Raw genomic sequence first — 17441 nt, 5'->3', positions numbered from 1 at the left:
TGTATCCCTATCGATGGTGGCCCCTGCCTCCCGTATCAAGAGAGACACCTGTATCCCTATCGATGGTGGCCCCTGCCTCCCGTATCCAGAGAGTCACCTGTATCCCGATCGATGGTGGCCCCTGCCTCCCGTATCCAGAGAGCCGCCTGTATTCCTATCTATGGTGGCCCCTGCCTCCTGTATCCAGAGAGTCACCTGTATCCCTATGGATGGTGGCCCCTGCCTCCCGTATCCAGAGAGTCACCTGTATCCCTATCGATGGTGGCCCCTGCCTCCCGTATCCACAGAGTCGCCTGTATCCCTATCGATGGTGGCCCCTGCCTCCCGTATCCAGAGAGTCGCCTGTATCCCTATCGATGGTGGCCCCTGCCTCCCGTATCAAGAGAGACACCTGTATCCCTATCGATGGTGGCCCCTGCCTCCCGTATCCAGAGAGTCACCTGTATCCCAATCGATGGTGGCCCCTGCCTCTGGTATCCATAGTGTCACTTTTTGTTTATTTATTTTTTTAGCAGAGTTTTATATAGCGCGAACTTGACCCGAATCCAATCAGGTATCAGAGCGGTTTACATGGCACCAGTTACGTTACATGAGGACACACATTCATTTTTTTGTTAGGCACGGGGAGATTAAGTGATTTGCCCAGAATCACAGGAGGTTTAGCGTCGTTACCGAGACTCAAACCCAGTTCCCAAGGTCCGAGGTCGAGCGCCCTAACTGTTAGGCCAACTCCTCTCCCCAAACCTGTATCCCTATCGATGGTAGCCCCTGCCTCCCGTATCCAGAGAGTCACCTGTATCCCTATCGATGGTGGCCCCTGCCTCCCATATCCAGAGAGTCGCCTGTATCCCTATCGATGGTGGCACCTGCCTCCCGTATCCAGAGAGTCGCCTGTATCCCTATCGATGGTGGCCCCTGCCTCCCGTATCCAGACAGTCGCCGGTATCCCTATCGATGGTGGCCCCTGCCTCCCGTATCCAGAGAGTCGCCTGTATCCCTATCGATGGTGGCCCCTGCCTCCCGTATCCAGGGAGTGGCCTCTAACATTATCGATGGTGGCCCCTGACTCCCATATCCGGGGAGTGGCCTCTAACCTTATTGATGGCGGCCTCTGCCTCCCAAATCCATGGAGTGGCCTCTAACCTTATCGGTGGTGGTCCCGTCCTGTTAGGCCAACTCCTCTCCCCAAACCTGTATCCCTATCGATGGTGGCCCCTGCCTCCCGTATCCAGAGAGTCACCTGTATCCCTATCGATGGTGGCCCCTGCCTCCCGTATCCAGAGAGTCGCCTGTATCCCTATCGATGGTGGCCCCTGCCTCCCGTATCCAGACAGTCGCCGGCATCCCTATCGATGGTGGCCCCTGCCTCCCGTATCCAGGGAGTGGCCTCTAACCTTATTGATGGCGGCCTCTGCCTCCCAAATCCATGGAGTGGCCTCTAACCTTATCGGTGGTGGTCCCGTCCTCCCGTAACCTTTAGGTCCTTTATACCCACATCCACTGAGTCACTTCCAGCCCTATTGATGGTGGTCCCTTTCGATCCTATCTTTAGGGTATTTTATAGTTCTGTCCATAGGGAAGCTCCAACCCTATTGATGGTGGTCCCTTTGATCCTATCTTTAGGGTATTTTATAGTTCTGTCCATAGGGACACTCCAACCCTATCAATTGTGGTCCTTTCGATCCTATCTACAGGGTAGTTTACTCTTACATTCGTAGGGTTGTCTCTAACACTCTTGGCAGTGGCCCCTTCCATCCTATCTATAGGGTACTTTACACTGCTATCCGACAAGTCGCTTTCAACCCCATCGATGGTGGTCACTTCCATCCGATCCATGTGCTCCTTCTGTTCTATTCCTAATGCTCCATTATGTGGCTGTCCAGGGACCCTGCTCCGCCCATGGGTCCCCCGTAACCCGTCTATAGGTTTGCCTTTACCTTCTCTGAATTCTATCTCTGCCCCCATCCATGTAGGTCCTTCAACTCTATACCTGGTGCTTTTTGTTGCATCTCTCCCTGAGGTGCGTTTCATCTCTATACCTACGGTTCCTTCGTCGTCTACGCGTGCAGCCCCTTTTTCCTCAATTCTTGGGGCGTCATCATCCCTTATCCACAGGTTAAATAAATCTCGCTTTTAAAATTGATTAGTGCTTTTATATTGTGTGAATTGGCATTACTGACAGCGAGCGCTTTACATATTGAAAGAACGTTATTGTATTGTGTCATCGTATATGTAAAGCGCGTTCTACCCCTATGCGGTGCAAGCAGTTGTCCGCGAGGTTAGCTCGCTGTGGTGGGTGTGTGGTTGAGAGTGTTGGCTTCTCTTTGAGCCTTTATGAGAAGTCGTTCCATGTTGTGCGTGATGACTACTGAGGTGCGGTTGTCATATTGTGTACACAGCACTCAGCGTGTTATGAATATAGAGTAACAAGAGGTGGACACGCCCTGTACAAGCGTGTTACACTGACAGGCATGAGCTGTGCTGGTCCCTGTAGCATGTTAGTGGCTTTCTTTCATGCTCTTGATGTGATATCTTGTGCTGACCGTGGTAGGGGGTCGTCCACTCTGGGTTGGGGGGGATCAGAGATCTGCCTGTACAGACCGCGTTACATTTCGCCTTTACAAGACTGTCACAATGAGATGTCAATTGAAAAGATTTGCCCAGATGGACTGTGTTGTTGTCATTGGATGTCAGTGGTCACATTGTGTGTCCGTTTGGGACCTGCCGGGTGGACTGTGTTCGAGCGCATCCATGGGGGTTCTGTCCAGAGGATTGATGGAGCTTCGGGTCCCCTTGGACCAGTGTCTATGGGGACTACGGGGTCCATTCACCTCTATCTGGGAGGTCTCTTGCTGTTCGGTTAATGTGTCCCTCTCCTGTCGAGGGGCCCCTTCAGTCCTCGACTCATGGGGTCCCTCTGCCATCTATCCCTATTGTGCCTGCACCTTCCCGCCCAGGAGCCCCTTCCTTCCATCTCCAGGGTTCCCTCCAGGGTCTACTCTTCCCCTGCGTGTAGACTCTCTCTATCCATCCCTTCATCTCTTGCATCAGCACCACTCCTTACGGATGCTTTGCAATGTGGATAAAGCCCCTGGAACTGCTGAGGACCTGCTCCTCATGTGAAGGTAACGTTTCTGAGGGCTTTTACTGGCGCCCCCTTGACCAGCTCCCTGACGGAGTTGGTCACCCCAAGTACTTGAGACTGACCGCATTGATACTTACCTGAGTTTGCTTTTTTAAGTTTCTATGTGTCCAATTTGTTGACTTTCCCAAGGTTTGTTGGCGGTTGAATGAAATTGCTCTGGTTTATTATTGCTTGCATAATCAATATCTCTGGAACCCTCAGGTGGATCCTTTTCATTCTAGTGTCTAAATTCTTATAAAAATAAAGTCTATTTTTATAAATTGCTGTCGGTGATCTTGAGTATTGTTTAGATTTCTTCTGCAGTGGTGATGGTACTGTTTAAATGCTTGACACTTGTTCGTCTCTGTAAGCCTTGCTGCTCAGGGCCACAGCTACCCAGGGTCTTGCTGAGGGTTTTACAGATGAAACCCAAGGGTTCTACAAAGGTTGGGTGGTAAGTGGATTACACCGTGAGTTTGCATAAACACACCATATAATACACCCCATTTCCTCACATGATTCATTAATTAAAACCAATACTGGTTCCAAGCAACCTTTGCATCTGTAGATTGATCACTTGTGCACATTTACATTTCTTTCAGGGAAGCAGCACCCAGGCAGGAAGGCTTGTTTAGCTGTCTGCCCCTCCCGCGGATTCACAGCACAGGGGACTCCCTTCCTTACAGTGGCGTCACTAGAGGGGTGCGGGCCGCACCGGGTGACACCATCACATGGGGTGACACCGTTCTACATTTCTTTCAGGGAAGCAGGCACCCTGGCAGAAAGGCTTGTTTAGCGGTCTGTCCCTCCCTCGGTTTCACAGCACAGGGGACTCCCTTCCTTACAGTGGCGTCACTAGAGGGGTGCGGGGGGGGGGGGGGGGGGGGGTTGCGGACCGCACCGGGTGACACCGTGCTACATTTCTTTCAGGGAAGCAGGAACCCTGGCAGGAAGGCTTGTTTAGCGGTCTGTCCCTCCCTCGGTTTCACAGCACAGGGGACTCCCTGGTGTCACTAGAGGGGTGCGGGGGGGGGGGGAGTGCGGACCGCACCGGGTGACACCACCACATGGGGTGACACCGTTCTACATTTCTTTCAGGGAAGCAGCACCCTGGCAGAAAGGCTTGTTTAGCGGTCTGTCCCTCCCTCGGTTTCACAGCACAGGGGACTCCCTGGTGTCACTAGAGGGGTGCGGGGGGGGGTGCGGGCCGCACCGGGTGACACCATCACATGGGATGACACCGTTCTACATTTCTTTCAGGGAAGCAGGCACCCTGGCAGGAAGGCTTGTTTAGCGGTCTGTCCCTCCCTCGGTTTCACAGCACAGGGGACTCCCTGGTGTCACTAGAGGGGTGCGGGGGGGGGTGCGGGCCGCACCGGGTGACACCATCACATGGGATGACACCGTTCTACATTTCTTTCAGGGAAGCAGGCACCCTGGCAGGAAGGCTTGTTTAGCGGTCTGTCCCTCCCTCGGTTTCACAGCACAGGGGACTCCCTTCCTTCAGTGGCGTCACTAGAGGGGTGCGGGGGGGGGGGGTGCGGACCGCACCGGGTGACACCATCACATGGGGTGACACCGTTCTACATTTCTTTCAGGGAAGCAGGCACCCTGGCAGAAAGGCTTGTTTAGCGGTCTGTCCCTCCCTCGGTTTCACAGCACAGGGGACTCCCTTCCTTACAGTGGCGTCACTAGAGGGGTGCGGGGGGGGGGGTTGCGGACCGCACCGGGTGACACCGTGCTACATTTCTTTCAGGGAAGCAGGAACCCTGGCAGGAAGGCTTGTTTAGCGGTCTGTCCCTCCCTCGGTTTCACAGCACAGGGGACTCCCTGGTGTCACTAGAGGGGTGCGGGGGGGGGGGGAGTGCGGACCGCACCGGGTGACACCACCACATGGGGTGACACCGTTCTACATTTCTTTCAGGGAAGCAGCACCCTGGCAGAAAGGCTTGTTTAGCGGTCTGTCCCTCCCTCGGTTTCACAGCACAGGGGACTCCCTGGTGTCACTAGAGGGGTGCGGGGGGGGGGTGCGGGCCGCACCGGGTGACACCATCACATGGGATGACACCGTTCTACATTTCTTTCAGGGAAGCAGGCACCCTGGCAGGAAGGCTTGTTTAGCGGTCTGTCCCTCCCTCGGTTTCACAGCACAGGGGACTCCCTTCCTTCAGTGGCGTCACTAGAGGGGTGCGGGGGGGGGTGCGGACCGCACCGGGTGACACCATCACATGGGGTGACACCGTTCTACATTTCTTTCAGGGAAGCAGGCACGCTGGCAGGAAGGCTTGTTTAGCTGCCTGTCCCTCCCTCGGTTTCACAGCACAGGAGACCCCCTTCTTTACACTGCAGCAGAAGCGTTTCAACTCTCGGAATTACGCGTCCTGGGATGGTTGTCTTTTCACTAAAAGTAGGGGATCTGTTTTACTAAAATTTAAAAAGTATGGGCATGCGGTGTCAGTTAGATACTCCCCCTCCCCCAGTTCGACCACTGTCCCCTTCCATTGGTGGCGGTGGAAGTTGAGCCTCGGTTTTCGGTGGAGCGCACTGAAGCCAGACTGCGCTGCGGGCAGGGCCTCCTCCTTTCCTTGGCACGAGGGCCCAGCCTGGCAGGGGCAGCCTCTATCCTTGCATCGTTGCTGGTGACTTCTTGAGCGCCACGTGTGATTCTGCCCTCGAGGCTGTGCCTTCTGCTGAGCCTCACGTGCTAGTCCAAGGGGACAATAAATACCTGGTTCACCACTGGGCACCGCCTGCCTGATAAGACCAGAACATGGCATTTATTGCCCAGAGTTTCCTGGCACATACCCAGCTCAAAGGTTGCATTCCAGGCTCAGCACAGCAGGTCTGTAGCAGCCTTCACCCTTTGACCTGTACTTGTAAGGCTGACGGTGCAGGTTTCCTTCTGACTGAACTCCCACCCTCTCTGGTGTGTGGACCTGCACTTGGGCCCCTGACTCAGCTGCTTCAGAGCCAGGCTTGTGAGGTGACGTCACTCTCTTCCTGCCTCTGAGGGATGCGAGCAGAGGGTCTGATAATATGTAACATATTACAATGATCAGAGCTTGTTGTTCACTCAGCACATCGTGGCGCTGTGTTTCTATGCGCTGTACAATAGCACGTGCTGCTGTTGCACATTATAATTCTCCTCAGGTGTTACTGCAGATGGAGCCAGATGTCAGAAGCGAGCGTTTAACTCACTGAGCCATCCGTGTACTGAAAGAGAGTACAGGTTCGGTTTTCTGTACTCTCCGGTCGTGCACTGAGTGCTGGTCTTGGGTCTTTAATGACCACACGATCGAATCATGAGATCCTCACACTAGGGCCGACCCCCCAAATATTCTGTGCCCGCAGCCGGGGCGACCTCTTTCACACTGGTACTTGGGTAACAACCTCGCCCTGCGCACGAGGAGGGTACTTCAGAAGATGACTTTTGAAAGCTTGCCTGCCCCCATGGTGCTGAGGGCAGCATCCCTTGGGCTGTCCAGGCAACGCCATGAAGCCTCCCGCAGACGACAAACCTTACAAGATGCTTAAAGTGTTACAACAGCGTCACGTGCACTTATCAGAGTCAGGTGTGCCGCTGGACTCCCTGGCTCCGCCCCCGGTACCTGCAGCTCACCATTGTGCCTACACTTCTTCCCTCTGGAGACGACTAGACTTCCCTCTCAGTCACGGGACCTCCTTCACCCTCATACAATGTGAGGTGTACCCATGTATGTATATGGTATTTGTATAGCATGAACCTATCCAAAAGGCAGCGGACGGCTGTACAGGCTCAACGACGAGCATAAAGTCAAGGAGTGGTGAGAGAGGCGGCTGGTTCGGGATGGTTCGTGCGTGTGGTGTGATGTTCTTTTCGAGGCGCGTCTTCAGTTCGGCCTCAAACTGGAGCAGCGCTGGGCGGATCTGATGGACACAGGGATGCTGGTCCACCTCCTGGAAGCACGGATGGAAAAGGTCTGCTGTCTTAGCTTTACTCTTTTTTGTTTTTGATAAGCAATTTTATTGTTTTTTTGGAACAAGAAAAACCTGCGTTGATCAGCGGTCGCCTTTTACAGCAGTTATAGGACGTCACCGTGTCACATATACAGAGAAGGCATTTTACACGAGCTCGTGAAACTCACATATTGCTCACAGTTCCTGAAGTGAGGTATGATTACTCTATCTGCGCCAACCATTTGCCCCAGACTTTACGATATTTCGCCGGGCACCCCCTAGCCTCATACATAGGCTTCTCTTTGGCTGGCAGGCCTTGGGCTGCCTCTTGGAGGTCCACTGTGCCTAAAGCTTGAGGTAAGCCGGGGGGAGGAAACAGCAGGGGAGCGAGCCCAGCCTGGCTGCGCCGGGGTCAAGGACCAGTCCAGACGAACACACCATGGTGCATTGTGGCATGCCCTGTGATCCTTTGTCAGGGGGGCCCACGGAGCTGCTGGCTGATGTGGTGCTGGAGGCCTAAGGGCCCTAATGACATTCAAATGCACCAGGACTGCATATATGGGTGAATTCTACCTCACAGCACCTACCACAATCTTCTGCCTTGCCGAGTGGCGCGGACCCAAGATAAATGGATAAGGCAATCACCATCCTGCTTCAGCACACCTCCCCAGGCCCTCCTTGTAAAATCATAGGATTTAATGAAATACTGTGGTCATAGAGAGCCCCTGCTGTGCTTGCTGTTGCATGAATATCGGGGCCTGCCACCATTGGTGAGTAGCGGCACGTGAAACACGTGCAGGGGTGCCTACATCTATCCCCCCAGCAAGTCAGTGAATGTATTACCTGTACATAGCACTGGTCCACAATATAATCCTTCAGTTGCAATTATCAAACAAGACAAGCGGATATCCACTACAAAATCCTGTCTCTTAGCCCTTGAAGACAACACAACAAGTCATTTTGTAAAGGTAGTAAATAGGCAAGTAACAAACGTCATTAAAGCCAAGATTGAAGATTTGGAGGTGAGGTCAAGGAGAAATAACCTGCAGATCATGGGGATAACCGAATCACTAATACTGGGAATGTGGTGGACAACGCCGACACATCCCTGAAAACTGTGTTCAGGTTAGAATGTTTTTCCCCTGTGTTCACAATCAAGCATGCCCACCGTGTGCTGGGACCTCACCCTCCACTGGGCACCGCTCCGCTCCCTATAATAACGAGGCGGTTGAACTAGGAGGAGGGCAGCATGGCACTCAGAATGGACAGAGAGAAACAAACGCTGTCGTATGAAGTAAACACATTTTCTGTGTGCCTGGATTTTACTATGGTGCTTCAGGTGGTGAGCTGAAAATATCTCCAATTAAAGCAAAATCTAAGGCAGGCTGGACTGCAGTATGCAAAGTTGTACCCAAAGAGGTTAAAACTCCCTCACAAAGAGTTCTGAACAAGAGCACAGAGAGATAGCACTTATCTTAACCAGTTACTCTCACCAGTGAGAGCGTGCTCTTCCCGTGGCTCGCAGACCCCGAATGAGCTCGGTGACATTGATTTATATTAAACAGATATTTCTACTTGATGGGTAAGAATGTGGGTCGATGGCCCAGGCGCCCAAACACGCTACTTGACTGCTGGCCTGATCAGGTTTAGAATGTGTGTTGTTGTATAACTTGAGTATTACGCGTTTCAAATATTCCCTAGTGCATCATGATATAGACAGATGTTGCAGACTTCCTACCGGTACTTGTAGATGAAAATTCATCACTCTTGGGTGGGCGGGTTCCCATCCCTAGGCCATTAAGATGTCAGGCGGTCTCAGGCAGGGACAACTTGATATGAGCTACCACCAACCCTGGGCTGTCCCCGCCCCAGGGGACGGCTTGACACATCATATTGCTTGACTTCGGGTGACTACCACTGTGCTCACACCAAGACACCACTTCACTCATTTGTGTCAGGGTATTGACAAGCCAGTTCCCCCATAATGTGCATCTTTATTGTTTTTGTGGCACCACCGCCTAATGCCCTTATTGGGACTGGGGTTGGGTTAATTGTTGAGATTTTCACTGTTGGGTTGGCTAGTGTGTGTGGAGGGAGGGATTTATGGGGTTCAGTTATTACCAGGCATTTACCACAAACACAGCGTAGGTGAACATCAATCCAGCCTTTTGAAAAATGTCAGCTCTGCACTCCTTGGCATGCAGGTCACAATGGGAGAATGTGTTGCTTTTTCGTGAGAACACCTGAGCAAGACTTCAAAATGCCAGGACACAAAATAGGAATCTACACACTTTAGAATACCTAAATGTAACATAAGCAAAGCTCAACATTTATTTGCCTAGTAAAGAGGAATATTTATTGCAGCAGGTTCCCATACATAAAATGTCAATAATGCGCATGTAAAATTAATGCATATAGTAAATGTATATACACAAGAATAAATGTATAAAAAGATAACTTCATCTACAAAGAGTAAATAATTAAAACTTGAAATACTTCACCAGATGACTAATTAGGATCATCCTTGCCAGCACGACTGGGGAACACGTTGGCAGTCTCAGGCAGGAGATATCAACCGGGCATAAAAAGCCCTGGGAAGGGCGTCTACTTCCATGAGAGTTCTTGTCAAAGAACCAAGAGGTCTTTATCTTTATACTCTTTCCTAACAGGGAGAGTGATTTCTAGTAGCTCCCCCTCTGCACTGTAGGCCCTGGCTCTACTCTCTGCATCCAGGTCACTCAACAGAGCTGGCCAGGCTCCGACAAGAGCTGAGGCAGAATTCTTCACTTTCTCCTCTTTAGACACTGTATGTATCCCACACTGTCTGTTTTAGCAGCTTATCTCTCTCACTCGGTGGAGTGGGAGACATAAACAATTCTGTGTGCGCAAGTTACCTGGGCCTGCCTGCCTTTGCAGCTAAAAGGCAAAGTCAGACAGACAGAAGATGAAACCCTGCTCACAAAATGTAGTTAGAGTAAAATTAAGTCAATGGTCAATACACAATCTCACATGTATAATTGTGTGTAGTATTACATAGGAAACTTTATGCTGAGATAAGAAGGGACAAGTTTGTATCCAGTTATTAACTTGGAATGTAAAGGGGCTAAATAACCTGCACGAAATTAGACTCATATCAGCATATCTAGATGAACATGGGATCAATATAGCTTTATTCCAGGAGACGCAACTCACTAACTCTACAGCCAATAAAGTCCCGACTTAATGCTACAGTCACAGGATATGGTCCACATACTTGTCATATGCCCATGGCGTTGCCATTCTTGTTAGACGTGGTGTCCCTGTTACAATCTTACATTAAATAAATAATCAGCAGGGCCGGTCCTACCTGGTGCAAGCGTCTGTTCATGGGAAACACGCTACCTACATAAGCGTATATGGACCCAATGTTCATGACCCAGTTTTCATTCAGTAACAATGGCATAAAAGCACTACATTGAGTCTCCTAAGTGTTTGATGGGGTGGGGATTTCACTCTAGTTTTGGACAGAGAAAGGCACCGTGCCACCCAATGACCCTCACTCATAAAGCTGCCACACAAGCACTGCAGGTCATCGTGATAGATTGTGATCTGCTGGTCCTACGGAGGAATCGCCATCCTGCAAATCGAGATGTTACTCATATTTCCTCACTTCACTACGCTTGGGCTCAATGGGCATCTGCACCTGGCTGGACTCTGTTGATGGACATCTGCACCAGGGAAGGCTCTGTTGATGGGTATTTGCACCTGGGTAGACTCTGTCGATGGGCGTCTACACCTGGGTGGGCTCTGTCGATGGATGTCTGCATCTGGGTGGGCTCTGTTAATGGGCGTCTGCACCAGGGAAGGCTCTGTTGATGGGTATTTGCACCTGGGTAGACTCTGTCGATGGGCGTCTACACCTGGGTGGGCTCTGTTGATGAATGTCTGCATCTGGGTGGGCTCTGTTAATGGGCTTCTGCACCTGGGTGGGCTCTGTTGATGGGCGTATGCACATGGGTGGGCTCTGTCAATGGACATCTGCACATGGGTGGGCTCTTTTGATGGACGTCTGCACCTGGGTGGGCTTTGCTGATGGACGTCTGCATCTGGGTTGTCTCTGTTGATGGACGTCAGCACCTAGGTGGGCTGTGTTGATGTGTGCCTGCACCTAGCTGGGCTCTGTTGATGGCTGTCTGCACCTGGGTGGGTTGTGTTGATGGGCATCTGCACCTGGGTGGGCTTTGTTGATGGGTGTCTGCACCTGGGTGGGATTTGTTGATGGACATTTGCACCTAGGTGGGCTCTGTTCATGGATGTCTGTACCTGGGCGGGCTCTGTTGGTGGATGTCTCCGCCTGCGTGGGCTCTGTTGATAGACGTCTGCACCTTGGTGGGCTCTGTTCATAAGCATCTGCACCTGGGTGGGCTCTGTTGATGGAATTCTTCACCTGGGTGGGCTTTGTTCATGGACGTCTTCACCTGGGTGGGCTTTGTTCATGGGCGTCTGCACCTGGGTGGGCTCTGTTGATGGACGTCTGCACCTGTGTGGACTCTATTGATGGATATCTGCAACTGGGTGGACTCTGTTGATGGACATCTGCAACTGGGTGGGTCTGTTGATGGGCATCTGCACCTGGGTGGGCTCTATTGATCACCTCTCATGCATCTTCTGAGATCATGCCCCAGTGAAATTAACAATTTAAATACCAGGCTCGTGACACAGAGCATTTGCCTGGCGTTTATCGCTCCTGGCTCTGCTGGAATCAACCTTTGGGGGTGAAATTAAGGGGGAGACAGCGAGTTACTTCCAAATAAATGAACTATGGAGGGCATATGGCCGGCCGAGGCAGTGGTTGTCTTCCTAGACGCCACCAGAGCCTTTCACTCACAGAGTGAGCGCTTCTGTCCACTGCCCTGAACAGGATGGGCATCCAGGGCAGGTTTTCAGCTCGGATCTGACCACTGTTCAAGCAAACTGCCAGTAGCGAAGGCTGAATGGGCTCCTGTCTGACCCTTTTGTTATTGAACCGGGAACCTGTCAGTGAAGCCCGTTGTCCCCCCTACTATATGCTGTGGTCACAGAGCCTTTGGCCAGCACCGATAGACAACATCTCGCACAGAGCTGCCTGCAGTTCAGAGCTCGGAAATTATTACTTTCCTTATTTGTAGGCAATGTTACCCTTTACCTGAAAAATCCTGTCAAAAACCGGAGCCCAGTTATTCAGAAATGTATGTTTTTTAAAACACTAGCGGTATTTGGATAAACTGGGATAAGTCAACAATTGTTCCATTACCCCTGGCACACTTGTTTGTGAACTTAGGTCCCCCTCCTGGACCCAGTCATCTGTTAAATACTTAGAAATATGTATGTATGTATGTATGTGCGGTCTTATATAGCGCTCAAATTACCCTTGGGCATCTCGGCGCTTGCATTGGGAACCCGTCCTGGTTTTTCCCTGTGAGATAACCCGTACTGGGCATCCCCAAGGTGAAAGCCAGACATCCCACCGCGGGGGGCCATTGTGGAGATTAAGCAAGCTTGTTGCCCAGAGCTGCATAGTGTGAACTCGTGCTTAGAGTAGGCACCGAAGCGAGAATTATCGAGTCCGTGGACAATTGGGCTCCAGACCCTGCCGCGTCGGAAATCGAACCCTGGTCCCGGGTCTGACCTCTGCTTCAGAGTATGCCTCCTCTAACCAGTGAGCTACACTTCTACACAGCTGGACCAGCTGTGATCGAAACTAGGCCTGGGTGGAGTTCACAGTTCTCCGCGAAGTGACCAAAAAACTCCTCCGCACTACGTGGAGTTCTGCACAGCGGTAGAGTGCGTTTGGTCATGCCGTTCGTGTTGATTTTCAGCACCGGGTCTTTGTGCTTGAACGGCACCTTGGGCCACGTAAGAGGGAACTACTTCTTTTCTTGCCGCTCACATAGATTTTCCACCCGAGCGGCAGCTTTCTCAACGCAAACGGAAGGTTTCTAAATGCTAACGGAGTGGATTTCACCACCCAGGCCTATATGGAAACATGGTAAGAGCTGAAAGTACGGTACAGCAGTATCTAAAATCAGAGATCAAAGAAAGAGCTCTCCGTGTCTCTGGTGGGCCCTAACGAAAAGGGCCATCCTGCCGAAGCTGCTCTAATTATTCTACAATATTACCATTCCACTAAACAAACCATTGTTCAAAACACTTTAAACATGATTATATTGGCATTTGTGGGGGGACAGCCCCCTCTAAACTGAGAAACCTTCGAGCTAAAACCATGAACAGGGAGGGTTCAGCAGCCCCAGATTTCCAGCTATATCATCTTTGCACACATGCGCCGTTGGCCCACTTCTGTATTCAACCACCGCCATACATAGCTCCCCTGGTGGTGAAACAAGACACTGCGCGTTGACCCCCGGCGGGAGACCGGAAGTGAACTCAGTCACTTCTACACAGGTAGCAAGTGAGGGATTCAGAAAACGAGCCTGTCTTTACGCACCACAGTGGCCACTGTCACAACACCCTCTTTGCGGGCTACCCGCAGAGCGGAGACTCCTCCATACAATATCAGATTTGGGGAGTAAACACTATTGGTGACCTATTACAGAGGGTAAATGTGTACAAGAAGCCAAGACTGCCACTACTATTACAGGTTATTTATTTATTTACAGTGTGTTTTTTTAAAGCACGAATATGACCATTAGGGTATCAGAGTGAGGTACAGAGAGAGGTGAGGGTGGCAGGGCAGTGGGTTCACTTATCTCAGTCTCAGAGCCCCTTCCGTCCCTTTAGAACCTCAACCCTGCAAGGCCTGCTGCTACTCCTGACTCTTCCCTGGGCAGAGACCTGGGGCCATATGTAGGTAAAACGTGTTTTGCGATTCTCTAATTGCAATTTTTAGGGAATCGCAATTAGAGAATTGCAAAACGCAATGTAGGTAGGATTAGCAAAATATTTTGCGATTCCCACCTATTCCTTATTTGCGAATCCCAAATTGAGATTCGCAAATAAGGAATACCTTGCCATTCATTCCTATGGGCTAGAAGGCCCATAGGAATGAATAGGAAGACATTCTCAATTTGCGATTCTCAATTAGAGAATCGCAAATTGAGAATGCAATTTCAAGGTTGCAAGGGTGTCAATAGGACACCCTTTTGCACCCCTGAAATAAACATGTGTGCACATGTGGCGCACATACATGCGCTAAGGGCATGTATGTGCGCCACAGGGCACTTTGAAAAATGCAAAAAAGTGCATTTTTCAAAGAAATCGCAAATTACCACCAACCTGAAGTTGGTGGTAATTTGCGATTCCTTAAGCCAAAATCGCACAACTTGGGTGCTTCCTACATTGCATTTAAGGAATCGCAATTTGGGATTCCTTAAATGCATTAGCAAAATAAGGAATCACAAATTTTGCGATTCCTTATTTTGCATGTGGGTTTTTGTGTGCTACATAGCACACTGCCAAAATTGCGATCGCAAACGCTGAAATTCGGCGAATTTCAGCATTTGCAATCGCAATTTGGCTTCCTACATATGGCCCCTGGTCGCCAGAGTATATACACAGCCATCCATACCTGTCCTACAGCTAGAACAAGGTGGACGCCGCTCTGGGTCACGCCCCCACTGACAAGGAATGGACATGTTGTTGGAGTCAGATTGAAGTATTGTCACTGAATGGTGGACTGCGATTAATTCATTTCCAGTTTCTTCATCAGATATAGAACACACCATCAGATCCTACAAATGTACCCCTCACATGAAATAAACTGTGCCAGATGTTCGGCCCCTCTTTCCGGCCTCGTACACCTGGAATGGGAGTGTCCTGAAAGGACTGATGTATGTTGCAAGGTGTCCGACATTGTCTGTGGTAGACACTGAAGTGTCACCATCTCCCACGGTGGCTGTGCTGGGACATACTGAGCGGCTCCTCCTCCTGTACGCCCCCCATAGCTATGCTTTTAGCGAGGAGGGGCCTGCGTGTGAAGAAGGAGGGGGGTCTTGTTGTCGGACCCGATATTCTGCAATGACCAGTTGGACACTTACGCGTTGTAGTGATAAACTACTCTTCCGCCCTACCCAACCGCAACAGGGTCCACCACAGTGCATAGTGGAGATCGTGCTCTCACCATGGTGCCCTGCCCGACTAGCCATGGTGGTTGGCAAGCTGTGCCCTTGGTGAACCATTGGACTGTTAGGACCCCTCCCCCCTGTCCCCCGCACCGCTGCACAGGATTTGGGCATCCATGCCATCTACGGTGACCATGAACTGGGCATCGCCCTGACCTCGTTGTGACAGAGCACCCACCCCTGCACGGCTGGTGATTCCTATGCCTGTTGCACTGGTGATGTGTTTAGATATGTTGAGGGGCGTGTGATGGGCGGGCCTATGTGTCGCCCCTCACAAGCTACACGTGCAGCCAAGGTTGTGTGATGGACACTATGTGTTAGATATGTTTATGGTGTGTTCAGACTCCCAGTTAGTGGGAACCCTTGGGCCGGCAGTGGTGAAGGAACAAACAGTGACCACTCCTTGGCAAAGCTCTCTTTGATGCAAGAGGTGCAGTGGCACCAGGGCCTAGGGTCTGAGGGGCTACTGCACCCCAGGTATGGCTGCTTCTACTAATAAAGCATCTAAGAGGGCATGGGGAGGGGTCTTGCTCGCTTGTGTTAGGACCTTAGACACCTCTGTGGCTAGGACCTGAGTCCGCTTTTCAGTTTGGGTTGTTATTGCTTCATGAAATGTGTGAGGTGACCCACAGCTCTGTGACCATGTCCTTCTATGTGATCTCTTCCCAGGAAGCCAGTGTGATCATCAGCGCGCGCCACGCAGAGGAGGTCACATCCAACGCCATCCACCATGCCCTCTCCAGCCTCACATCGACCACCTCCACCTCACGGAAGACTCGACTCATTGACTCCGAGGAGCTGGTGGTGAGTCCACGGGGGATTCTGGGCAATTTCATGGCCATGGCTTAACTCTAAAGGTAGACGAGCTTCAGTGTATCTCTCAGTGCAGCCAAGCTTACCTCAGGTTAGGGTTCAATTTATCTCTCAGTGCAGACAAGCTTCCCTCAGGTTAGGGTTCAGTCTACCTCTCACTGCAGACAAGCTTCACACAGGTTAGGGCTCAGTTTAGCTCTCAGTGCAGCCAAGCTTATCCCAGGTTAGAGTTCAGTGTATCTCTCAATGCAGACAAGCTACTCTCAGGTTAGGGCTCAGTTTATCTCTTAGTGCAGACAAGCTTCTCTCCGGTTAGGGTTCAGTGTATCTCTTAGTGCAGACAAGCTTCCCTCAGGTTATGGTTCAGTCTACCTCCCACTGCAGACACGCTTCCCTCAGGTTAGGGTTCAGTTTATCTCTCAGTGCAGACAAGCTTCCCTCAGGTTTGAATTCAGTTTATCTCTCAGTGCAGACGAGCTTCCCTCAGGTTAGGGTTCAGTTTATCCCTGGTGCAGACATTCGTCCCTCTGGTTAGGGTTCAGTTCATCTCTCAGTGCAGACAAGCTTCCCTCAGGTTAGGGTTCAGTGTATCTCTCACTGCAGACAAGCTTCCCTCAGGTTAGGGCTCAGCTTAGCTCTCAGTGCTGACAAACTTTTCTAAGGTTAGGTTGCAGTCTACCTCTCACTGCAGACACGCTTCCCTCAGGTTAGGGTTCAGTTTATCTCTCAGTGCAGACACGCTTCCCTCAGGTTTGAATTCAGTTTATCTCTCAGTGCAGGCAAGCTTCCCTCAGGTTAGGGTTCAGTTTATCTCTGGTGCAGACATTCGTCCCTCAGGTTAGGGTTCAGTTCATCTCTCAGTGCAGACAAGCTTCCCTCAGGTTAGGGTTTAGTCTACCTCTCACTGCAGACAAGCTTCCCTCAGGTTAGGGCTCAGCTTAGCTTTCAGTGCAGACATGCTTTTCTTAGGTTAAGTTGCAGTCTACCTCTCACTGCAGACAAGCTTCCCTCAGGTTAGGGTTCAGTCTACCTCTCACTGCAGACAAGCTTCCCTCAGGTTAGGGCTCAGTTTAGCTCTCAGTGCAGACAAGCTTATCCCAGGTTAGAGTTCAGTGTATCTCTCAGTGCAGACAAGCTACTCTCAGGTTAGGGCTCAGTTTATCTCTCAGTGCAGACAAGCTTCTCTCCGGTTAGGGTTCAGTGTATCTCTCAGTGCAGACAAGCATCCCTCAGGTTATGGTTCAGTCTACCTCCCACTTCAGACACGCTTCCCTCAGGTTAGGGCTCAGTTTATCTCTGGTGCAGATATTCGTCCCTCAGGTTAGGGTTCAGTTCATCTCTCAGTGCAGACAAGCTTCCCTTAGGTTAGGGTTTAGTCTACCTCTCACTGCAGACAAGCTTCCCTCAGGTTAGGGCTCAGCTTAGCTCTCAGTGCTGACAAGCTTTTCTAAGGTTAGGTTGCAGTCTACCTC

The 17441-nt window shown here is 51.0% G+C and overlaps 1 protein-coding gene across 1 annotated transcript in view; it reads left to right on the top strand.

Moving 5' to 3' along the window:
* The window catches only part of LOC146863509 (uncharacterized), a 546139-nt gene that overhangs the window by 320811 nt on the left and 207887 nt on the right, over positions 1-17441 (top strand). The window contains exon 5 of the mRNA XM_085642941.1: positions 15826-15960. Coding sequence (XP_085499067.1) covers positions 15826-15960 — 135 coding nt within the window. The remainder of the gene's footprint in view (positions 1-15825; positions 15961-17441) is intronic.

This window comes from Triturus cristatus, chromosome 2_2 (genome assembly GCF_964204655.1).
Source record: "Triturus cristatus chromosome 2_2, aTriCri1.1, whole genome shotgun sequence".
NCBI lineage: Eukaryota > Metazoa > Chordata > Amphibia > Caudata > Salamandridae > Triturus > Triturus cristatus.
Note: the sequence above shows the minus strand (reverse complement) of the source record. Positions and strands in the feature narration are given on the sequence as shown.